Source organism: Protopterus annectens, chromosome 16.part0, assembly GCF_019279795.1.
Source record: "Protopterus annectens isolate FY-2018-M chromosome 16.part0, PAN1.0, whole genome shotgun sequence".
Classification (NCBI taxonomy): domain Eukaryota; kingdom Metazoa; phylum Chordata; order Ceratodontiformes; family Protopteridae; genus Protopterus; species Protopterus annectens.
In genome coordinates, this window is record NC_056750.1 from 690,496,556 (window position 1) to 690,522,020 (window position 25,465).

At 43.5% G+C, this 25,465-nt stretch overlaps 1 protein-coding gene across 1 annotated transcript in view; it reads right to left on the bottom strand.

Moving 5' to 3' along the window:
• The window catches only part of ENTPD2 (ectonucleoside triphosphate diphosphohydrolase 2), a 1,039,348-nt gene that overhangs the window by 63,175 nt on the left and 950,708 nt on the right, over positions 1-25,465 (bottom strand). Inside the window, exon 7 of the mRNA XM_044058390.1 lies at positions 1,253-1,372. Within this exon, the coding sequence (XP_043914325.1) occupies positions 1,253-1,372 (120 nt within the window). The remainder of the gene's footprint in view (positions 1-1,252; positions 1,373-25,465) is intronic.

Here is a 25,465-nt window from a genome sequence, read left to right on the forward strand (position 1 = left end):
GTTTGTCTTTTGCAGGTAGAAATGAGATCCTGCACCTTCAATGCTCTTATTGTGAAACTTTATTTTCAAAATATCTCATGGCTGCTCCCTGCCTTACGTCCAGGTGTGCAAACAGTAAACACCACTAACTCCCTTAGTCACCTCATTTCATCCCTCCCCTCTGAAAGACAAAGTAGCTATTGCTGCTCCGTTTCTAGCTCCCTTAACCAGCACTGTAAGTGCATGCCTGGTACTCAGACCTGGTTTCCAGCATCAGAGTTGGATGCCTTGTCCTTATATTAGCCAGGCTGTGGCATATAATACAAGCTGTCCGCGATGGGAAGAACAAGACAGTTCACTTTATTACTACTAATGAGCTATTCATCACCCTAATACTTGTAAAGCAGTAACGAACAATTAAGTAGCTGTAGTTCTGAGATCATCATACACCAGAAGGTGAAGTCAATCGTACACCCAAGGGTGCAGTCAACACATACTCATGTTGTTATTAAATCTGTCAGAAAAAGAACAATTCACATCTAGTAGGCCTCGCTACACTTGGAAAACAGAATAAAACTCTTCACTTAAACTCTCAGTAAGTAAGAGGACTGCATTACTACTACAGTAGTGTACACAGTGACATTTTAAAAAAACTGAGCAGCAATGACATTGATAAAGACAATAAAAGATATAAACAGAAATGTTCAGTAATTAAGTGGTACACAGTGTAAAGCAAGCACTGAATAGTTGGACAAATGCATTAACTATACATTCCTGCTTTAGGATCTAGGATTCCAAAAGTTGCACATTCTAGTATTTTACCTCTTAGTAGCTTTCATTTTACTACTTATTTGGACTTGCAGCAAAAGGAAGGTGGATAGAGGTCAGATTTAAAGAACTTTCCAGTTGTAAACCTTTGAATGAGGACACACACTTTCTGACAAATTTGTTTCAAACTGGGAATATGTTGACGTACTAACCTTGTTTCTAGCTAAAAACATACAGTTTATATTACAAAAGGCCTTTCTCTATGTAACAAGCAATGACTGTTGTAAAGAAAAAAAAATTGTAAAAACGTTTAACATTTTACTATTTCCCATTTTCACAGCTACATATTGGTGATACAGGCATAAAAACAATGATGCCAGTTAAAAAAAAAAAAAAAAACTTTCTTGAAATAATTTACCCTAAACAATCGGCTCAGATATGAAAGTCTAACCTATATTAGATGCAAAGAGCTTCTCTAAATGGAAATGACAAAGCACAAAAGTACCTGTGCGAAAGTTGAGTTGCAGACTTCATTCACTGCCTCCTCTAGGTCTTTGGGAGTCAGCAATTTCCTTTTTGTTGCAATTTTGAGAAAATCCACTGTGTAGAAGAATGCAGAGAAAGCCTATAAAAAGAAAGGAAAGCATTATTAACTCAACAGGTGAACTCTGCTCCAAGTTTTGTTTTGTGTATTTTGTTTGGGGGGGGGCTTATGAAAAAACTGCCACAAGAACAGGAGTGAGCTTCTGAACAGCTATGCCCTTCAGTTTGCAGTCACAACTATCATCATTTTACACACACACACACACACACACACACACACACACACACACACACACACACACACACACAGATAAAAGAGAATGGGAACGACTTGCTGGTTTCTTTTCCACTTATATTCTGTGACAGATCCTTGAAGTGCATTCCAACAGCATTTCAGTAGAAAAAAAAATTATACTGGACTATTCTGTACCACATATTTATATATTCTAAAGACATGTTATTAGCTATTGGTTTGCACTGTTAGCAGCTGAAATGGAAGGAAAATCCTGACCTCCCATGATTCCTTTTCTTCTTGATGCAAGTCCTCAATTCAGCCTCAGTATATTAGTTGTGCACAGTAAAATTTGGCTAGATCTAAAACTGTTACATAAATTATCTAGTAGAATTAGTTACAGGAGTTGTACCAAGATCTCTGTGGTGAAGACGCATGATTGTATCTTAGGTACTATAACAAGAAGGCAGTACATCCACAATAAACCATATCCAGTCTGCCAGGCTCCATGGTACAGGCCAAATAAAGCCCTAAAAGTGACCCAGATAACTTCAGGCCAACTGTAAACCCTGCACTAGAGAAGCTGACCAAGGAAGGTTATACTAAAAGGTCCATTCTGGACTGCATATCTTGGGAAGATGAAGGTGCCAGAGCCCATTGCAATACCAGCACTTCTAGTGAAGACTAGGTGTTGTAGCAATTCTGGCATGCAGGGCTGAAGACTGTGGCAGAACTCTTTGTCCAGGCTTCCACAGGGTAACATGGAGTTAGGGCTATACTTAAACTGGCTGAATTGAGAGTAGCCAATGGTCATGGACATCAAGAAAAAGTTTCAGAAAAAAATAAAATGCATCTCGTCACGTTTTATTTGAAACCATATGTTATGGATTTCCACATGATATTATGAAATATCTGAAGCTAATATATGAAACAACAAATCTGAAACCAACAAGAGAAATTCCCTTTATTTTTCTCACATTCTACAGCAAACAAAAAGCAGTCTTTAACCTTGCTCAAATTATCAAGTTGCAGCTGCAGGGCAATAAATGACATCTATCAGAAACTGGAAGAATATTCTTTAATCTTCTCGATGTTCTACACTGTATGAATAACTATAATTATTTTTAAATTTGCTTTACACCCCAAAACAGCCTAATAAGGTTAGTCATAAGGACATGACTTTGTTTTTGGCTTAGGTTTCTTCTTCACCAACTGCACTACGTACCCTAAAAGCATGACATTTTTGGCCATAAATTCTCTTCAGGCTTTGTTGCCCATTAACTAAGAAGGCAGGACTCAAAAAGTACAGTTGTGTACACTTACCATAAATGTAGATGTTCGAGTGTATTCACTGTTGCAGTCATTACATTTGGGTAATCTGCTGGCAGGTTGCCCTCAGTCAGCCTGATTAACAAAGTCTTGGGTCCTGCATCGGTTGCTGTCCCTTCTTCCATGACGTCAGGTCATCGGGGGTATAAAACATGCAGCCAATGCCATTACATCAGTTTTTCTTGCCTCAGATGTCAGGTGCCCCCCCAAATGGGGAGCAAATAAATTTAGAAACACAAAAAATATACCTCCAATCCCAAAAGCAAATACACCAAAAAAGGGCTTTTAAGCATAGTGAAAGAAAGTAAAGGAATAGCCAAAGAAAAATAGGTGGCTGGAGGGAGGGTAACCAGGACTGTAACAGTGAATACATTCTAACATCTACATTTATGGTAAGTGTACACAACTGTACTATGCTCTTCGTGTTTCACTGTTGCAGTCATTACATTTGGGTAGATTCCCAAACCAATGGTTGGGTGGAGGGAATTATACAGCATTAGGACTAGCTATAAGGCCCTGCAGGACAGCAGTGGCAAAGGCAGCTCTGGATTTAGAGAAAAGTGGTAAATGGTAATGTTTGGTGAATGTGTGAACTGAGCTCCAGGTAGCAGCTTCTAGAATGTCCCTAGTAGGAACACCTCTGAGAAAGGCTGCCGAAGTAGATGCAGCCCTGGTGCAATGGGATCTGATCCCCTGGGGGACAGTCTTTCCATGGTGCATATAGCAGAAATGAATACAATGGCTTATCCATCTGGAAATGGTTTGCTTTGAAATAGTCTTTCCCTCTGCCCCTGCAGCAAATGCCACCAGCAGTTGTTCAGATTTTCTTTGAGATTTTGTTCTGCTTAAGTAAAATCTAAGTTGTCTGTGTACATCCAATGAATGCAGAATCCGCTCCCCCTTGTTCTGTGGATTGGGAAAGAAAGTTGGCAAATGAATTGTCTGATTAAGAGCCACAGTGGATACCACCTTAGGCATGAAGGATGGATTGGTCCTGAGAGATACCCTGTCTGCATGGAAAATGCTGAAAGGCTCCACTGCCATAAGAGCCTGTAATTTTGAAATCCTTCTAGCTGAAGTGACTGCTAAAAGGAAAGCTGTTTTCCAGGAGAGAATTTTTAAGTCTGCAGTAGCAGCTGGCTTGAAAGGAGGGAGAGTGAGTTTTTCCAACACGAGATTGAGGTTCTAGGCAGGGGTTGGAGCTCTCCTGGGCAGTCTTAAGTTTTTGGCCCCTCTGAGATACTGCTTTAGCAGGGGATGAGAGAAGAGGGGAGGATCTGTGTTGTAATCAGTTTAAATGGCTGAGGCATGGATTTTTATGGAAGAGAAAGACAGGCCCTTGTGAAGCATCTCAGTAAAGTATTGCAAAATCTGAGGAATGTTGGGCACTGCTGTGCTTATCCCTTGAGATTGATTCCATGCACAGAATCTTTTCCATTTGTCAGCATAAGATTTTCTAGTACTAGGCCTTCTTGCCTCCAAAATGACATCCATCACAGGTTTGCTGACGGAGGCTAAGGGTGAATTTAGGTGATTAGCCACACTGCAAGATTCAAAGTTTGGAGATGAGTGTGCAGAATTTGATTGTTCTACTGAGACAGTAAGTAAGGTGTCTGAGGCAGGTGCCACGGAGGAAGGTGTGACACATTGCGCAGGAGTGGGTACCAGTGTTGGTGAGGCCAGTCTGGAGCAATCAAAACCATTTTTGGTTTGTTCTGTTTGACTTATAGTAAAACTTTGGAGATCAGAGGCAGAAGAGGAGAGGCATAGACATAGATAGATTTCTCCAGCTGAAGGATACATCATCCACTTCCAGGCTTTTTTGTAATGAGTTCTTGTGCAAAATTTGTCCAGTTGATCATTCTGGGGTGAGGCAAAAAGATCTATGTCTGGGCTCCCACGTTTGCATGTCAACATGTTGAAAATCCGTGGTTCCAGTTTCCATTCATGTGGGTCCATGAGATTTCTGCTTAGTTTGTCTGCCAGAGTATTCAGCTTTCCTGGCAGGAATTGTGCTTGTAGTTGTACTTGATAGATCAAGGCAGTGTTCCACAATGCCATGGCTAGTCTGCAAAGGGGGTAGGAGTGTGAACCCCTCTGCTTGTTTATGTACCACGTAACCATGGTGTTGCCTGTCTTTATCATTAATTGTCTTGGAAGAAGGTAGTCCTTGAAGCCTGTCAGTGCATTCTGTACAGCTAGCATTTCTTTTTGATTGATATGAAGGTGCATTTGATTTGGGCTCCATTCGCCCTGAATGCACTTCCCTGCCAGATGTGCCCACCAAGCATAGTCTGATGCATCTGTAGTTAGGGTTTGGGTGGCAGGGGGTGGTATGAATGGCAGTCCCTTGTTTTGGTGGCAGGCCTCTGCCCACCATAGGAACTCTAGTTGCAGAGATGGTATGATAGAAATCATTGTTTCCAAGCTGTGAAAATGTTGACTCCATAAACATTTTAAGTACCACTGAAGTTTCCTCATAAGCAGACTTGCATATGGAATTACAAGAATGCAGGAGGCCATGAACCCCAAGACTAGCAGTATTTGCCTTGCAGAAAGCAGGGTTTTTGTGGCCACCTGTTTGAAGTAAATCACCAAATGAATTTGTTTGTCTGGCATAAGGAAAGCCATCTGGGCAGCTGTACTCAAGCTTGCACCCAGTAATGTAATCTTTTGAGAGGGTACCCAGTTGTGATTTCTTTTCATTTATAGTGTACCCTAGATGGGTTAGAACTCTTTTTACAAATGCCAGTTGGTTTAGAAGAGTGTCCTTGTTTTCTGCCTGAATTAGACAATCGTCCAGATACGGATATATTTGAATATTTATTTGCCTGCAAAATGCAGTTACTGGAGCCAGGCATTTTGTGAAGACCCTGGGCGCAGTAGATAAGCCAAAGGGCAGCGCAGAGAACTGGTAATGCAAGTTGCCTGCTTTGAAGCAGAGGTATCTTCTGCAAGATTCCCTGATTGGGATATGCAGGTAAGCCTCTTTTAAATCTAGAGTTGCCAACCAGGCATCTTTGCCTAGCATACGAAGTAACTGGTGAAGAGTCAGCATCTTGAATTTTGGAATGTCCAGAAAGGTGTTTAGAGTAGATAAGTCCAGGATTAGACGCCATAATTTGTCTTTTCTGAGTACCAGGAAAAGTCTTGAATAGAAACCTTGTCCCTTTTCCTTTTCTGGTACTGGCTGAATAGCCCCCATGCTCATGAGGGAAAGTACTTGTTTCTGGACCTCTGCCCACTGATTTGGGGGCAGGACTGGCCATCCGTTTGGAATTGGCAATATGTGGAAATGAAATCTGTATCCCTGGGATACTATATTTAAAACCCATTTGTCCTGGGTTAGAAGTTGCCAGTTTCTTGCATGAAGAGCCAGCTTTTCCCCCAAAGGGGCGGCTAAAAGGTAAGTGCTTGGTAAGTATAAAGGGAAGTCATTGAGACTGCTTACCATAGGGGGGTGTCTTAACGTTTCCAGATTTGGAGGAGGAAGCACCCCATTGTTTTGTCCTGAAAGACCCTTGTGACTGAAACCTGGAGCCTTTGAAATGACTTGAGTGACTCTGGAAGGAACTGGAAAGGACCAGTTCTTAGTAGGCCAGTGCCTACTAAATCTTGGAGGTTGCACTTGTAAGAAATCTTTCACAGTTTGCATAGATTTAGCTTTATCTTCCATCTTTTTTAAAACTTCTTCAGCCTTATTACCAAAGAAATGGTCCTGTTATAAAGGAGCATCCAACAATTTTGCTTTAACATGATCAGGCAGACTTTGCTCTTTGAGCCAAGCACGCCTTCTTAGCACAGACCCAGTGACAGCAGCCCTGCAAGAGGCCTCCAAAGAATCAAAACCACATTGCAAAGTATGTTTTCCAACTTGCTCAGCTGAATGCAATAAATCCTGTAAATCTTTTTTTTTCCACACAGTCAGAAATTAACATAATTTTCTGTTTGAGCAGTCCCATAATATGCTGTTGATATTTTAGCATATGAAATTGACAGTTTAAAGCCCTGATTGCCAAGGTTGCAGAAGTGTAAACCTTCTTACCCCATCTATCCAGCACATTGAAATCTCTATCAGAAGGGGTAGGATTTTTAGCTGTAGAAGCCTTAATGCCCTTGGGACCCTGAGAAATGGTTTCAGGATCTGCAACAGGATTTTTGCAAAGGAATTTGTGGGAGTAAGGGACCTAGTATCTGTCTGCCTTAAGGAGCCGGAGGCAGAGAATCAGGAGCCATACTAGATTATGAAAATACATCAGCAATGTCTAGAACAGGAGGTATAGCCAAAGGCCTATGCTGAGGAAGAAGAAAACAAATCCCTATGTCTCTTTTTAGAATCAGAGAAATCCTGACTTTCCCAGTGGAAATGTTCCCTTAAGGTATGTAAAGTTTCCCCAAAAGAAAAATCCTCATGGGGAGAAGAAGAAGGAATGGAATCTTCTGCATCAGAATCCTCATAAGTAGGTATAGACAATTCCTGTTCATTAGAAGAGTCAGAAGAAATAGAATCCTGTTCTGAAGATTCATAGTCAACGTCTTGCCTAGGCCTCTTAGAAGGGGGGGGGGGGTCTGCTACCCCTGATCAGAGTAATTAAATCTACAGCCATTTTGATCATTTGTTTTTTAGGCATATGGGCCTGCACATGTGGCCCAGGCATAATTTTTTTAGGTATAGGTCGATATTTTGGCCTTAGTTTTGAAGATGGCGTTGGTCTAATATATAAATCTGTAGGCCTGAAAACACCCTCAGAAGCCGGTGCCTGCACAGCGGCTCCGGACCCATCCAAGGTAGAGACATTCACGGGTTCCTTAATTGAAGCATCACGTGGCATACCGGACTCAGAATGGGTCTCAGTAGAGGCCTGCAAATCAGAAGTAGTGGGTATCAGGGGCTGCGAAAGCTCACTGAGTACCAGTGAACTGGCGACTGGCTTAGGAGAAGCATCGTCGGCAGTTTTGGACCTCAATAGCCAGTCTCTGTCTTTTTCTTTGCATTTTTTAGGTATTCCAGTAGTTGGATTGCTAACCGACATCATTTCTGGATAATTAAAGCATGAACCAAAATATTTAGAAGCAAAAATGTACCGATGTTTGACAGTGCGTTTATTAAACAAAGCACAAAATTGACAGCAAGGTATGTTATGGTCAGGGCCTAGGCAAGGAATACAGTACAAATGAAAATCCTTATAAGGTATTTGCTTCCCACAAGTAATGCAATTATTAACTTTTACTGACATCGGTAAGGAGCAAGAAAAAGTTTCCCAAATGGGGTACTTAGCTTTTTAGTTGAAGACTCCGGATCTGAAACTCGAAAACGAAAATTTCAGGAGTCGGCCGACCAGCACTTGCGAACTGCCTCTGCTTCGGGCACCGCGCAGCAAGAAAGACTGATGTAATGGCATCGGCTGCATGTTTTATACCGCTGACATCATGGAAGAAGGGACAGCAGCCGACGCAGGACCCAAGACTTTGTTAATCAGGCCGACTGAGGGCAACCTGCCAGCAGATTACCCAAATGTAATGACTCCAACAGTGAAACATGAAGAATATCTGCTACTCATATTTAAGTAGTCAGTAATCATTCTCTGGTGCCTGTCTCTAGGTTGTATCCTTTGTTACAGTTTAAATACTATAATGAACCTTTTTTCATCAGCTACAAAGATTACTCAAGCTAAATCACAAATCATCCACTACACCTGAAGAGTTATTTTATAATGAAAGAAAATCTGGGAAGAGAAATAAAAAAGCTGTACTTAAGCTACAATTCTCCAGAAAAAAACAAAAAAAAAAAAACAAGCTGAACTTTAAACATGAAAAAATAAAAATCAACATGGACTTCAGCAAAAAAAAAAAAAAAAACACAAAATTATGCATACTATTACACTTTTCAACCTCTTGCTGCAAAAAGTCTGGACAAAGTCAAAAATAATGGGGTGAAAAAGGCCCAAAAATGCAGATGTATTCTTATATACTTCTAAAGTTGCTAGAATGACACGTTATGCGTTATCATGCATTTTTCTGATGGATATGAAGTCTGAAATTTGAGTATCTGTCATTATGTTTTGACTTCAGTTCTCAATGACTTGTCAGAAAACCATAAATTGTATGACAAACAAGTAAAAAATAAGAAGCGAAAATGTGGACATTCTGCAAAAATCTGGACAGTCGAGAGGTATGCGTACTATTACTGCAAAGGCTGTGTATGATTTAAGAAATACCTCTGTTTAGAAAAAAAAGAATTCAGACTTTACATGAAGTCTTGTACAAGCTGGTAGTTTTACAAATGTTGTTACTTCTTACTAAAGATACTTGGCTTTTTTTAGATCAGCATCGATCTATGAAGCTGTACTGCAGTGGTGGTGCTGCGGTAGCGTTGTCGCCTCATAGCAAGACATTGTCCCGTTCAATTCTCAGCTAGAGCGTCTTCTGTGTGGAGGCATACGTGAATGGGGTGTGCCTTAGTTGAAGGTTGTGCATCAGGGCTGGTAACCCGGTACGTAAAAAATCCACTACCAATCATTAGCAGACCGGAGTTCCGCTGTGACGACCCCTAACCGGGAAAAGCCGAAAGACACAATCGATCTATGAAGCTACTGGCTTACTCTATCAGTCACATTCAACGAATCTCACCCCCAGACATATGCAAGGTAAAAAAAAAATACTTTATTTTATAATGATCTAGTTCTGAAGTATAATCTGTTCTGCATTCTTTCCTGGGCTTGAGTTAACTTGTGTCCATACACCAATAAATCAAGTTTCTCATGTTCCTCCTGTCCTTGTCAATGGTACAGAAGGATATCACAGGACTGTGTCAGCATTCAATGTTTGTTACTAATGTTACTTGTTGAGTTAAACTCCACATCTCTGTCCAAGCACTCAGAAGTGTGCCATCCCAGTCTATGAAAGAGACAGGTCTTTGGGCTTCAGCCTCTTCCCTTATTTTGTTTTGGGCACTACTGGTACTTTGACTATTGGTTGTATCTTGCATACAACCCACCACATAATAGCTCAGATGTTTGGCTTGCAAGCTTTCCTCCCCCAGATTTGGGCTTTTCCATTACAAGTGTAAAGAGGGAGCAAAGAGTCACAGGAAAAGAAGTTATGGTCATGCGAGTGTGGCATCCTCTTTGATAACCATTGGGAGTTTTGCATGCTAGGCCCCTGTTGGGCAGATAATATGATGCAATGCCTGCTCAATTAAGCCTACGATTTGTGTACACTTTCATAAACCAATAATGCTCAGTTATAGTGTAAGCACACCTTGGCTTGATACATGCTACTGAATCCTTGTGTAGATCGGATGCCCCTCCAGGCCTTCGTTCAGCAGCAATGTTAAAGTAGAACAGAACTAACTCCTTTTCTCTGGGAAGGAGGAGCCAGAAAGTACAGTTTTGTACCTACCATAAATGTAGATGTTCGAGTGCTCATACAGCTGCAGTCATTACAGATGTGTTATCCTGCCATCAGGCGGGTCCTCGGTCGGCCAAATTCCAAAGTCTAGGTCCGGCGTCGGCTGTCGTCGCTTCTTCACTGACATCAGCGTGGCAGGGGTATAAAAGAGGCAGCCAAAGCCATTTTCTTCAGTTTTTCTTGCCCCAGATGTCAGGTGCCCCCAGAAGGAAGGCAAAACATAATGTTATGCAAACATGCAGTATAGATAAATCAAAAAACAGTAGTTGCAAGCAAATACACCATAAAAGAATACCCCAAATAGGTTGTATGATAAAGGTGTTTGTCATAAGGCCTGCCCTAAGAGGGGACGGAGGGGGGGTAACCTGGACTGCAGCTGTATGAGCACTCGAAAATCTACATTTATGGTAGGTACAAAAATGTACTATGTTCATCGTGCATACAGCTGCAGTTATTACAGATGGGAAGAATCCCAAAGCTAAGTAAGGGTGGTAGGCACTAAGTGGAACTAGGAGGAGCAAGGATGCCCTGCAAGACTGCTGTGGCAAAGCCAGCTCTAGATTTAGAGTAAAGTGGAAGGTGGTAGTGCTTGGAGAAAGTGTGCACTGAACTCCAAGTAGCTGCTTCCAAAATGTCCTTGGTAGGGACCCCCCCTGAGGAAAGCTGCAGAGGTAGCTGTGGCCCTGGTGGAGTGGGATCTGATGTATGCAGGCACAGTTTTTTTTATGAAATGAGTAATAAAAGCGTATGCAGTGGGCTATCCATTTTGAAATTGTCTGTTTGGAAATAGCCTTTCCTTGAGCACCTGTAGCATAGGACACAAAGAGTTGCTCAAATTTCCTGAATGGCTTTGTTCTGTCCAAATAATAATGAAGTTGTCTGTGAATGTCCAAGGAATGTAGTAGTCTTTCCCCTTTGTTCTGTGGATTTGGATAAAAGGTAGGTAAGTGGATAGTATGATTCAAAGCTACACTGGATACTACCTTTGGCATAAAGGTAGGGTTGGTTCATAAGGAAACTCTGTCCTGATGGAAAATGATGAATGGTTGCACAGCCATGAGGGCCTGTAGCTCCGAAACCCTGCATGCTGAGGTGATAGCCAGAAGGAAGGCTGTTTTCCATGACAGGTATTGTAGCTCTGTTGAAGAAGCTGGCTCAAAGGGGGGGAAGGGTCAGCTTTTCCAATACGAAGTTGAGGTCCCAAGCTGGAACTGGTGGTTTCCTTGGGGGTTTTATATTTTTTGCCCCTCTGAGGAACTGCCTTAAGAGAGGATGTGAGAATAAAGGAAAGTCTGTGTTGTATTGTGCAGAAATGGCTGAAGCGTGCATCTTGATGGAGGAGAAGGAAAGTCCACTGTTCAACATCTCAGCTAGGTACTGTAAAATTTGAGGTATATTTATTACCCAAGGATTCTGGCCCTTTTCTTGATTCCAGGAACAAAATCGTTTCCATTTGGCGGAGTAGGCTTTTCTAGTAGAAGGTCTTCTGGCCTCCAAGATGACATCCTGCACCTCCTTGGAGAGAAGAGTCTGTTGGGAAATTAAGGAATTCTCCATGCAGCTAGATTTAGGGTTTTGAGCTGGCTGTGAAGGATTTTGTAGTTGTACTGGGACAACAGAAGAGGGACTAGAGGTAGGATCCATGGTGGGGAGTGTGTCAGGCTCTTTAGGAGCGGATACCAGTGTTGTATTGGCCAGTCTGGAGCAATGAGAATCATTTGTGGCCTCTCTGCTCTGGCTTTTAATAGAACTTTGGTCAGTAGAGGAAGAGGCGGTAAGGCATAGACTGTCAATGTTGTCCAATTGAAAGAGAGTGTGTCCACTTTCCAGGCCTTTGGATGATAGGTCCTTGAACAAAATTTTTTCAACTGGTAATTTCTGTGGGTAGCAAATAGATTTATGTCTGGCTGTCGCCCTGCAGACATGAGGATGCAACTTCCATTCGTGTGGATCTGTCATATTTCTGCTTAGGTTGTCTGCCAGTGTGTTTTCCTTCCCTGGCAGGAATTGTGCCTGTAGTTGAATTTGCAATTCCAGTGCTGTGTTCCATAGGGTCATGGCTTGCCTGCACAGGGGGTATGAATGAGTTCCCCCCTGTTTGTTTATGTACCATATGACTGTGGTGATGTCTGTCCTTATCAATAACTGGCCTGGATGCAGTAGGTCTTTGAAGGTCATAAGAGCATTTTGCACGGCTAGCATCTCCTTTTGGTTGATGTGTAGGTGCTTCTCTTTTTGGGACCATTTTCCCTGAATGCACTGATCTGCCATGTGTGCTCCCCAGGCATAGTCTGAGGCATCTGTTGTGATGATTTGAGTTGCTTGAGGTACACAGAAAGGGAGACCTGTGTTTCTTTGGCATGCTTGAGCCCACCACAAAAATTCCTTTTGAAGGCATGGAATGAGTGGTATAATTGTTTCCAAGCTGTGGCTGTGTTGAGACCATACGTTTTTTTAGGTACCATTGAAGTTTCCTCATATGCAGCTTTGCACATGGGATTAGTAGGATGCAAGATGCCATGAATCCCAGAGCCTGCAGGACTTTCCTTGCAGTTAGCCTGGTGAAAGTTGCCATTTTGCTGAAGTATTGAGACAGTTGCCCTTGTTTGGCTGGCATGAGGTAGGCCATCTGGGTGGTTGTATTCAAGCTGGCACCCAGGAAAATTATCTGTTGAGAAGGTATTAGTTTTGATTTCTTTTTGTTCACTGTGTATCCCAGGAAGTTTAACAGTTCTATTACAAATGCCAGATGCTGTAATAGAATGTCCTTGCTGTCTGCTTGGATCAGGCAGTCATCCGGATATGGGTATATTTGTATTCCTTGTAGTCTGCAGAAGGCAATTACTGATGCCAGGCATTTCGTAAACACTCTGGGCGCAGTAGATAAGCCAAAGGGCAATGCAGAGAATTGGTAATGGGTTGAACCTGCAAGAAATCTGAGGTATCTTCTGCAATCTTGTCTGACAGGGACATGCAGGTATGCCTCCTTGAGGTCCAATGTTACCAGCCAAGACTCCTTGCCCAGCATGGGAAGAAGCTGCTGTAATGTGAGCATCTTGAATTTTGGCACCTGTAGATATGTGTTTAGGATGGATAGGTCAAAGATAGGTCTCCAATCTTTGTCTTTCCTTGGTACCAGGAATAGTCTGGAATAAAAACCTTGACCTTGTTCTTTTGCAGGTACCTCTTGAATCGCTTTCATATCCATGAGAGCGGAAATTTGTCTTTGTGCCTCTGCCCTTTGATTTTGAGGCAGGTTTGGCATGTCTCTCATTTTTGGAAGGGTGTGAAAGTGGAACCTGTAGCCTCTGTCTATAATGTCCATAATCCATTTGTCTTTTGTAACAATATGCCAATTTTTTGAAAATAATGCCAGTTTTCCGCCCAAAGGTGCTGCCATTAAAGCTTTGCTTGGCAGGTATAGGGGGAAGTCATTGTGTCTGTTTTCTAAATGACTGTGATCTATCTTCTCCACCTCTTGGGGTTGGTGCTTGCCACTGTCTTGCTATGTAAGATCCTTGAGGTTGCCCTCTACCCCTTGGGCGTCTGTATCTGCCCCTTTGAGGTCTGTCCATGGCTGGAAAGGACCAATTTTTTGAAGGCCAGTTTCTGCTGAAGCGTGGAGGTTGTACCTGCAGGAAATCTTTCACTGTTTGCATTGATTTTGCTTTTTCCTCCATTTTTTTTAGTACCTCCTCAGCTTTAACACCAAACAATACATCTTTTTGAAGTGGTGCATCTAATAATTTTGCTTTGACATGATCTGGTAAGGTTTGCTCTTTGAGCCAAGCATGTCTACGTATAACAGACCCCGTAACAGCAGCTCTACATGAGGTCTCTAAAGCATCAAAACCACACTGCAAGGTATGTTTACCCACTTGCTCTGCACCATGCAACAAATCCTGCAACTCTTTCAAATCTGGTTGTTCTGTTTGTGTCATTTTGCTTTTCAACTGAGATAACAAAAACTGTTGATACTTTAACATATGGAATTGACAGTTTAATGCCCTCATGGTTAAAGTAGCAGAGGTATACACCTTTTTACCCCACCTTTCTAATTCTCTGTAATCTCTCTCTGAAGGTAAAGGGTTTTTAGCAGTAGAGGCCTTAATTCCCTTGCGACCCTGTGAAATAGTTTCTGGGTCAGCAGTATGGCTTTTATAAAGGAACTGGTGAGAGTCAGGAAAGTACAGTTTTGTACCTACCATAAATGTAGATGTTCGAGTGCTAATACAGCTGCAGTCATAACAGATGGGTTCTCCTGCCATCAGGCGGGTCTTCGGTCGGCCGAATTCCAAAGTCTAGGTCCGGCGTCGGTTGTCGTCGCTTCTTCCCTGATGTCAGTGCGACAGGGGTATAAAATAACCAGCCGATGCCATTTTCTTCAGTTTTTCTTGCCCCAGATGTCAGGTAACCACAGAAGGAAGGCAATACATAAATTTGTGTGATAAAGCAATGCAATATAATCAAAATACAGTAGTGCAAGCAAATACATCAAGAATGAATACCCCAATCAGGTTGGATGAGGAGGTGTTAGCCAATAGGCCTGTCCCAAGAGGGGAAGGAGGGAGGGAAACCTGGACTGCAGCTGTATTAGCACTCGAACATCTACATTTATGGCAGGTACAAAACTGTACTATGTTCATCGTGCATACAGCTGCAGTCATAACAGATGGGTAGAATCCCAAAGCTAAGAAAGGGGTGGTAGGCACTGGGTGGAACTAGGAGGAGCCAGAATGCCCTGCAAGACTGCAGTGGCAAAGCCCGCTCTAGATTTGGAGTATAATGGAAGGTGGTAGTGCTTGGAGAAAGTCTGCACAGAACTCCAAGTGGCTGCTTCCAAAATATCTTTGGTAGGAACTCCTCTGAGAAAAGCTGCAGAGGTAGCCCTGGCCCTTGTGGAGTGAGATCTGATGCCTGTAGGTACAGTTTTGCCATTGAAAGAATAGCAAAAGTGTATGCAGTGGGCTATCCATTTTGAGATAGTCTATTTGGAAATTGGCTTTCCTTGAGCTCCTATAGCATTGGACACAAAGAGCTGTTCTGATTTTCTGAAAGGCTTTGTTCTGTCCAAATAATAACGCAGTTGTCTGTGGATGTCCAAGGAATGTAGTAATCTCTCCCCTTTGTTTTGAGGATTAGGATAAAAGGTAGGTAAGTGTATAGCCTGATTCAAAGCTACCCTGGATACCACTTTTGGCATAAAGGACGGGTTGGTTCATAAGGAAACTCTGTTCTGATGGAAGATGATGAAAGGCTGCAAAGCCATGAGAGCTTGTAGTTCCGATACCCTACGAGCTGAGGTAATAGCCAGAAGGAAAGCTGTTTTCCAGGACAAATATTGCAAATCTGATGAGGCAGCTGGCTCAAAAGGAGGCAAGGTCAGCTTTTCTAGAATGAAATTGAGATCCCAAGCAGGTATTGGTTGTTTCCTTGGGGGGTTTAGATTCTTAGCCCCTCTGAGGAACTGTCTTAAGAGGGGGTGAGAGAATAAGGGTGGATCAGTGTTGTATTCTGCAGAAATGGCTGAGGCATGGATTTTGATGGAGGAGAAAGAAAGTCCACTGCTTAGCAGTTCAGCTAGATACTGTAATATTTGAGGTAAATTCAGTTTTCCAGGATCCTGGCCCTTTTTCTCATTCCAGACACAAAACCGTTTCCATTTTGCTGAGTAAGCTTTTCTAGTAGACGGCCTTCCGGCCTCCAAAATGACATCCTGCACCTCCTTGGAGAGTAGGGTCTGTTGTGATGCTAAGGAATCTTCCATGCGGCTAGATTGAGTGTTTTTAGCGGACTGTAAAGAGTTTTGAAGCTATGCTGAGTCAGAAGAAGAGGCATTAGAGGAAGGGTCCATGGTGGAGAATGCGTCAGGCTCCTCAGGAGTGGGTACCAGTGTTGTATTGGCCAGTCTGGAGCAATGAGAATCATCTTTGGTCTGTCTGCTCTGGTTTTTAATAGAACTTTGGGCAGCAGAGGAAGAGGTGGGAAGGCATAAACTGTCATTGATGTCCAACTGAAAGAGAGAGTGTCCACTCTCCAGGCCTTTGGATGAAAAATCCTTGAGCAGAATTTTGTTAATTGGTGATTTTCGTGGGAGGCAAAGAGATCTATGTCTGGCCTTCCCCATGCTTGAATTATCTCTGTAAAAACTTGAGGATGCAACTTCCATTCATGTGGATCTGCCATATTTCTGCTTAGGTTGTCTGCCAGCATGTTTTCCTTGCCTGGCAAGTACTGTGCTTGTAGTTTGATTTGTAAGTCCAGGGCCATGTTCCAAAGTGACATGGCCAGTCTGCATAGGGGGTATGAATGGGTTCCTCCCTGTTTGTTTATGTACCACATTACTGTGGTGTTGTCCATCCTTATCAATAGTTGACCTGGTTGCAGGAGGTCTTTGAAAGCTATAATAGCATTTATTACTGCTAGCATTTCCTTTTGATTGATGTGTAGGTGCTTTTCTTTTTGGGACCATTTGCCCTGAATGCACCGATCTGTCATGTGCACCCCCCAGGTGTAGTCCGAGGCGTCTGTTGTGATGACTTGATTTGCTTAAGGCTTGCTGAATGGGAGACCTGTGTTTGTTTGGCATGCTTGAGCCCACCACAGAAATTCCTTTTGAAGACATGGAATTAGTGGTATTATTGTTTCCAATCTGTGGCTGTGTTGAGACCATAGGTTTTTCAGGTACCATTGAAGTTTCCTCATATGTAGCTTTGCACATGGGATCAGTAAGATGCAAGATGCCATGAATCCCAGAGCCTGCAGGATTTTCCTTGCAGTCAGCCTTGTGCAATTTGCTAGTGTTCTGAAGTATTGAATTAGTTGCCCCTGTTTCTCTGGCGTGAGGTAGGCCATCTGGGTGTTTGTGTCCAAGTTGGCACCCAAGAAAATTATTTTCCGAGAGGGTATTAGCCTTGATTTCTTTTTGTTGACTGTGTATCCCAGAGAATTCAACAACATTATTACATAAGCCAGATGTTTCAGAAGAATGTGCTTGCTGTCCGCTTGGATCAGGCAGTCGTCCAAATAGGGGTATATTTGTATCCCTTGAAGTCTGCAGTAGGCAATTACTGATGCCAGGCATTTCGTGAATACTCTGGGTGCAGTAGATAAGCCAAAGGGCAATGCAGAGAATTGATAATGGGTTGAACCTGCAAGAAATCTGAGGTATCTTCTGCAATTTTGTCTGATTGGGACATGCAGGTAAGCCTCCTTGAGGTCCAGTGTTACCAGCCAAGAATACTTGCCCAGCATGGGAAGAAGCTGCTGTAGTGAGCATCTTGAATTTGGGAACGAGTAGAAATGTGTTTAGGATGGGTAGGTCCCAAAATAGGTCTCCAATCTTTTCCCTTCCTTGGTACCAGGAACAGTCTGGAATAAAAACCTTGACCTTGTTCGTGCGTAGGTACCTCTTGAATAGCTTTCATGTCTATGAGATCTGAAATTTGTCTTTGTGCCTCTGCCCTTTGATTGTGTGGCATGTTTGGCATGCCTCTCATTTTTGGAAGGGTGTGAAAATGGAATCTGTAGCCTCTGTTTATAATGTCCAGGATCCATTTGTCTTTTGTGACAATATGCCAATTTTTTGAAAATAATGCCAGTTTTCCGCCTAATGGTGCTGCCATTTGAGTCTTGCTTGGCATGCAAAGGGGAAAGTCATTGGGCTTGCTTTCTGAATGGTTGCGAGTTATCCTCACCACCTCTTTGCGTAGGAGCTTGCCATTGTCTGCCTCTAAACGATCCTTGGGATTGCCCTCTGCCCCTCGGGCACCTGTATCTACCTCTTTGGGGTCCGTCCGTGGCTGGAAAGGACCAATTTTTGGAAGGCCAATTTCTACTGAAACGTGGGGGTTGTACCTGTAGAAAATCTTTCACTGTTTGCATTGATTTAGCCTTTTCCTCCATTTTCCTTAATACCTCCTCAGCATTAGCACCAAATTATACATCCTTTTGTAGAGGGGCATCTAGTAATTTAGCTTTGACATGATCTGGTAAGGTTTGTTCCTTGAGCCAGGCATGCCTACGTATGACTGATCCTGTAACAGCAGCTCTACATGAGGCCTCTAGAGCATCAAAACCACATTGTAAGGTATGTTTACCCACTTGTTCTGCACTATGCATCAAATCCTGCAACTCCTTCAAGTCTGGTTGTTCAGGTTGTGACATTTTACTTCTCAATTGTGATAACAAAAACTGTTGGTACTTTTGCATATGGAACTGACAGTTTAATGCCCTCATGGGTAAGGTGGCCGAAGTATATACCTTTTTTCCCCACCTTTCTAAGGATCTGGAATCTCTCTCGGAAGGTAATGGATTTTTAGCAGTGGAGGCCTTAATTCCCTTGGGGCCCTGTGAGATAGTTTCTGGGTCAGCAGCATGGCTTTTGTATAGAAATTGGTGTGAGTCAGGAACCCTGCAGTACCTGTCAGGCTTGACTGGAGCTGGAGGTAGAGAATCCAGGTTAAGGCAGGCCTCCGAGTACACATCATCTAGTATGTCCAAGACAGGAGGTATAGCTAGAGGCCTGTGCTGAGGTAGCAAGAGAAATTACCTAAGCCTTTTCTTGGAATCTGAATAATCTTGGCCTTCCCAGTGGAAGTGTTTCCTTAAGGCATGCAAAGTTTCCCCAAATGAATAATCCTCTGGTGGGGATACAGAGGGAATGGACTCCTCTGCATCAGAGTCTTCAAAAGGGGAGTAAGAATGTTCCTGTTCATCAGAGTGCTCTGAAATAATGGAGCCCTGATCAGAGGAGGGGGATTCTTCCTCCACTCTGAGCCTTTTGTCTGGGGGGGGGGGTTGAGAACCCCTGATAAGGGTAATTAGATCCTCAGCCATCTTAAGCATCTGTTTTTTAGGCATAGGGCCTGGAGATGGGCCCTGTGTAGCTTGCCTCTTAATATGCATGGCTGCATTAGACTTAGTGAAAGCCTTGAAGGAAAAAGAAGAGGAAGGTCTGAAGACACCTTGAGAGGAGGTAGACCTGTCCACATTTTGAGATTCACTGCCAAGAGTGGCTTCGGTATCTGTAGTCGGGGTGTGGGCCGAGGAGCCTGAGACCTCGGGCACAGGAGACACCACCAATGTAGTGTCGTCGGTAGTCAGGGGCAGTGTAGGTGCCTTGCTGAGAACCGGACCACGTGTAGTCAGCTTTGGCGTGGTGTCAGTAGAGGTCGCGGACCTCGTGTGTCGGTCCTTATCTTTGCGTTTTTTAGACAAAACTGGAGTCGGAGTATCCGATGACATAATATAGTTAAATTTTTTGCCAAAATAATGCTGGGAGAACTCCGCCCGACGCTTAATGGTGCATTTGTTGAATGTAGCACAAAAGCGACAGACCAAGACAGCGTGGTCTGGGCCTAAACAAGGAATACAGAGGGAATGGAAATCCTTATGCGGTATTTGCTTCCCACATGAAATACAATTATTAACTTTGTCTGACATCGGTCTGAGGCAAGAAAAGTTTCCCCAACGGGGTACTTAGCTTTCAAGAAGACTTTGGTTGCAAAATTTTCATAATTTCAAGAGCTGGCCGACCGGCACTTGCGAACTGCTTCTGCTTTGGGCACCGCGCGGCAAGAAAGACTGAAGAAAATGGCGTTGGCTGGTTATTTTATACCCCTGGCGCACTGACGTCAGGGAAGAAGCGACGACAACCGACGCCGGACCTAGACTTTGGAATTCGGCCGACCGAGGACCCGCATGATGGCAGGAGAACCCATCTGTTATGACTGCAGCTGTATGCACGATGAACATCCAGGTAATACCCGTCTGGTTTAACAGGGGCTGGAGGTAAAGAATCTGGATTAAGGCTGGCTTCTGTGTACACATCATCCAAAATATCTAAAACAGGAGGTATAGCCAGGGGCCTATGCTGGGGGAGCAGTAGAAATTCCCTGAGCCTTTTCTTGGAATCTGAGTAATCTTGGCCTTCCCAGTGAAAGTGTTCCCTCAATGTATGCAGGGTTTCCCCAAAAGAGTAGTCCTCAGGGGGGGAGACCGAAGGAATAGACTCCTCAGCATCAGAGTCTTCGAAAGGGGAATAGGCGTAATCCTGGTCCTCAGAGTGTTCTGAGGTAATAGAAGCCTGGTCTGAGGAAGGGTAGTCTTCCTCTAGTCTGGGTCTTTTGTCAGAGGGGGGTTGAAAACCCCTGATGAGAGTAATCAAATCCTCAGCCATTTTAAGCATCTGCTTTTTAGGCATGGGGCCTTGAGAGGAGGTCTGAGGACCCGTTTGTTTAGTTTTCATGGCTGCTTTAGATTTAGTGAAGGATTTAATAGAGAAGGTGGACGGCCTGAAGACGCCTTCAGAAATGGCAGGCCTGACTAAATTTTGAGTTTCCCCACCAAGAGTGGCGTCGGTATCTGCAGTAGGAATGGAGACCGAGGAGCCTGCGACCTCAGGTACTGAAGTCACCGGTAATGTAGTTTCATCGGTACTCAGGGGCTGCGTAGGCGCCTCGCTGAGAACCGGTAGTCGGCCTAAGCATGGTCTCAGTACTCAGTGTGGACCTCGGATGTCGGTCCTTATCTTCACGTCTTTTGCTCCAAACTGGTGTCGGTGTATCCGATATGATATAATTACATTTTTTGCCAAAATAATAAAGGGCGAACTCCGCCCGGTGCTTAATAGTGCGCTTGTTGAATCTAGCACAAAAACGGCAGGCCGAGATGTCGTGGTCTGGGCCTAAGCAAGGAATACAGAAAGAGTGGAAATCCTTATGCGGTATTTGCTTCCCACAAGAAATGCAATTATTAACTTTGTCTGACATCGGTCTGAGGCAAGAAAAGTTTCCTCAATGGGGTACTTAGCTTTAAAGAAGACTTCGGCTGAAATACTTTCGTAAATCTTGGAGCTGGCCGACCGGCACTTGTGAACTGCTTCTGCTTCGGGCACCGTGCGGCAAGAAAGACTGAAGAAAATGGCGTCGGCTGCTTCTTTTATACCCCTGCCGCACTGACGTCAGGGAAGAAGCGACGACAACCGACGCCGGACCTAGACTTTGGAATTCGGCCGACCGAGGACCCACCTGACGGCAGGATAACCCATCTGTAATGACTGCAGCTGTATGCACGATGAACATCTGGATGTTCACTTCCTGACTGGCTTTGCTGGTGCTTAAGTTTGCTACTCAAATGTAGGCCACACAGGTTGTAGTCAAAAATTTTTCTCTGCATCACAGACTTCCAGCCATTGGCTTTCCCATTTGGAACAAATTTCCATCAACCTAAGTTATGACAGGTAACTCTTCATTTCTGGCAGTTCTCTTTACTAAAGTCATTTTTTCATGTTCTTTAACACTAATCACCCCAGAGAACCTCCATGCAGTGACCCAGGAGTTTGGCACCTATTATACTGACCACAACTGTGAAAGCCTCCACTGCATCTAGGATAGGCTTTTCTCTTTGTACTGTACTGGGTACCCTCTGGAGACATTTCTGTACTAGCTCACTCAATATCTTGATCATATCTGCCATTAACTCATCTGAACTGCAGCTTTCCCTGACTTCATTTTCTTCAGTGCTGTTCTTACTTCTAGGATGGGTACCTCTTCTTTCATCGTAGGCTATGTCTGGGGCAGCACAGCTTATGTGGGGTTTTCTTTATTCAGAAGCTGCTGGAAATACTCCTTCCATCTGAGTTGATGTCCTGTGGACTGATGAGCAGATTGTTGCTTGCATCGCTTATGAAAAATGTCTGGCTATCTTCATTATCTTTCTATCTTTGCCTTCAAAGTTGATACAGTTTCTTTGTGCCATCTGGTGAGTCCCTTTCAAGAAGCTCTTTTCTATCTCTCACTTTTTCCTGCACTTTTTTTTTTTTTTATTACTTCCTGGACATTTCCATTCCAACATCAGCTTTTCTTATGTACTTTCCTAAGGTTCTAGAGTCTTGAGTATTTCCTTGAACATTTACACCCAGTCAGCTTCCAAGTCTTCAGCCTAGTCTACGTGGACCACAGAGCCTGCTTTGACCTCTGTTTGCAGCTGATTGTGACAACCAGTAGTTTAAAATGTGGGCTGACTGTTTTACTGGAGATGATTCTGCAATTGCCGATTCTCCCTCAACACTTTTCCTTACTTGGAGAAAGTCTACCACAGTTGTATATTGTCCAGTTTTGTATGTGATCTTGTGACTACCTCTGTTGCTGAATTAAACCATACATCAGACAGATGTCTAGAATGACCCCCATTATTCTTGTTACCCCAACCACGTGGGCCCAGGCAGTCCTCCATTCCTGTTCAGTATGTCCCAGTATGTGCATTCAGATAACCCATTAACAGCAGCACCACAGTACCCACATAACTTCTGTTCTGTCCTTCCCCTAAGTAGTAGGCCAAGCAAAATGGCTATGCCCATTTTTGGTGGCATTAGTAAATGTAACTAAATTGCCTAAAGCCAGCTTTTAGACAATGGAATGGTTAGCTCTGATACAGTATGTATTCTGGGATATGTGTTCCCCGATCAAAAGGATAATAGTGTGCACCACAGTTTATGCCAAAGCAGTTGGGTTTACACAACCCTTTTCCCAACAGGCACCATCTAGAATCCGGGCTGCTGCTCAGAACTCCATTCTTGGGGGAGTCTGAGGTGGAAACACCCAATATACTTTAGGAGGTGAGAGAAAACTGTCAGACAGTGAAAGTATGGAAACTCCACAAAGCAACTGACCAGAGGTCAAGATCAAGCCTTGTATTGTGTATGGGAGGCAAACACCTTAAACATTATGACAACAAAGACTCCCACCCCCTCCACAGAAATGACAGGACCAAAGAAGTTATTTCTGGGTAAAGATAATGTGCTATGTATGAAGCACATCTGAAAATGCCACACACATGCAAATACCAGCAACATTCAGTTATTTGTAAAACCCCAAGAAAACAAAAGCACCACAAGAAAAAGCCTCTGAATGAGATGAGCATCTGTTTACCTAGTATGATATATGATATATAGGTTCATAGGTAGGTACTAGGCTATCTGCCCGAGGGCACTTATAAGCCTAGCCAGAGTGTGTCGGCTTTCGCCGCCCCATTGATTAATTAACTGAGCCTCTGTCAAGCACAGCCAATGAAGTGATCCCAGGGGTGTACTTTCTGTTACCCATCCACTCATCAAGGCTTCTCTTGAAGAGTGTTAGTGAGGGGCTCTGCCTAATGTAATTAGGAATTTTGTTCCAAAGCATGGGGAGTCTCTGTGATAGGAATCTATCCCTCCAGCATGTTCTATTTATTGTTGTGGTGAGGTTTAGCTCACTAGAGCGTGTGGCTCGCAGTGACTTTGATTTCTTTAGGTGGAGCATGGCCATCAATTCTGAGTTGGACATGGCTTTGTAAGTCAGGCAGAGATCACCTCTGAGTAAGCGATATGCCACTGAGTACAGCCGGAGTTTTTTCAGTCGGGCTGCATAGGGCATATGTTTGATGCCAGTAATCCTCTTGGTGAGGTGCTTTTGTGATCTTTCAAGCTGTTGGAAGTGTCTTGTGAGGTACATCCCAAATGGGGCATTGTACTCTATGATGGGTCTGATGAGTGACGAGCAGAGGGGCACTATAACCTCTTTATTTCTAGATGTGAACCCCTTAGTAATTAGATGGACCACATAGAAGGATTTCCTAACTACTTTGGCAATATGATTGTCAAAGAAGAGATTACTATCTACCTGGGTCTCCAGATCTCTTATTACCTCTTCTGTATTAAGGGGGCTGCCACCTATGTGGTAATTCATGGGTGTTTTGTTTTTCCCAAATGGCATGACTATGCATTTTTTTGGCATTTAGCTTGAGGCCATGACTTTGACACCAGGTGTCTGTCTCAGTAAGGCATTTTTGGAGGATGCCCGTGTCAGCCGGAGAGTCGATTATGGCTCCCAGTTTGCAGTCATCAGCGAACTTGGTTAGCCATAGTCCTCCTGTGTTTGCCTGTACTTCTGAGAAATATATGCCAAACACTAGGGGTCCCAGAACTGAGCCTTGCAGGACACCACTTGTGACTGGTTTAGAGTCAGACCTGGAGCCCACTATTCTTACTGTGTGAGTTCTGTCTGTAAGCCAGTTGGCAACCCATCTTGTGACGTAGGGGTTTATGTTCATGCTGGTGAGTTTTTCTATAATACCCGAGTGAGGAATGGTGTCGAATGCCTTGGCGAGATCAAGGTAGGCTGTGTGAACCACCTTTCCCTCGTCTATGGCCTTGGTAACTGTCTCGAAGAAGTCAACCAGGTTTAGTAGGCATGATCTGCCCTTAACAAAGCCGAACTGGGTCGGGTCATGAGTTTGGAGGTTCCTAATGTCTTTGTTAATGAGTTCCATGATGATGCACTCCATAGCCTAGCAGACCAGGCTAGTCAGACTTATAGGGCGATAGTTACCAGGGTCAGTTGTGGCTCCTCCTTTGTGGAGCGGAATAACCATTGCTGTGCGCCATTCTATGGGCACGTAGCCTGTGGAGATGCTGAGGTTGAACAGTGTGTTTAGGTGGGGGGGTTAGTTCGTTCTGTAGTTCGTGCAAGATGCAGCCTGGGACACCATCTGGCCCCATTGATGCTGTGTTTTTGGCTTTTGAAAGGGCTGTTTTCACCTGTGCTTCTGCGATTTCTGGGACACTACACTTTTCCGGTATTGTTGTGGGCCCTTTTGAAGGTGAGAGGAAGGTGACGTTTGCACTGAATCTATCTGCCAGTATGTTGGCAATATCAGTAGGTTCAGTATATTTTGTGCTATTTTGCACTATCTCAGAGCATATCTACGAGTTGCCACTTAGATTTTTGACATAGCTAAAGAAGGCTTTGTGGTTATCTATTGAATTCTTGGCTATTTTTCTTTCAAAGTTAGCCTTGGATGATTTTATAAGGGACCTTAGTTTCTTACTGATACTGATCAGGGATGTCTTTCCTTCTTGGGATTTGCTTTTTTTCTGAACTAGTTTCCTCCTTTTGTTGTATAACCTTTTTATGGCAGGGGTCCACCAGACTAGTTTCCTTCTCTTAGAGGAGCGAGTCTTGGTTTTACTAGGGATGGCACGATCCATGCATCCTTCTAGATGCTCATAGAGTGCAATTGTAAAGGATTCTGCATCTTGGGCAGTGTTATCCTTTAGCGTGGGGCTGTGAAACTTACCACCTCTGACTTAAGTAAGGTGAGGTTTGCTTTAGAAAAGTTTTTCACTGTGGTTTCCTTGGTTGGGGGTGGAAGTGGGGTATGGAC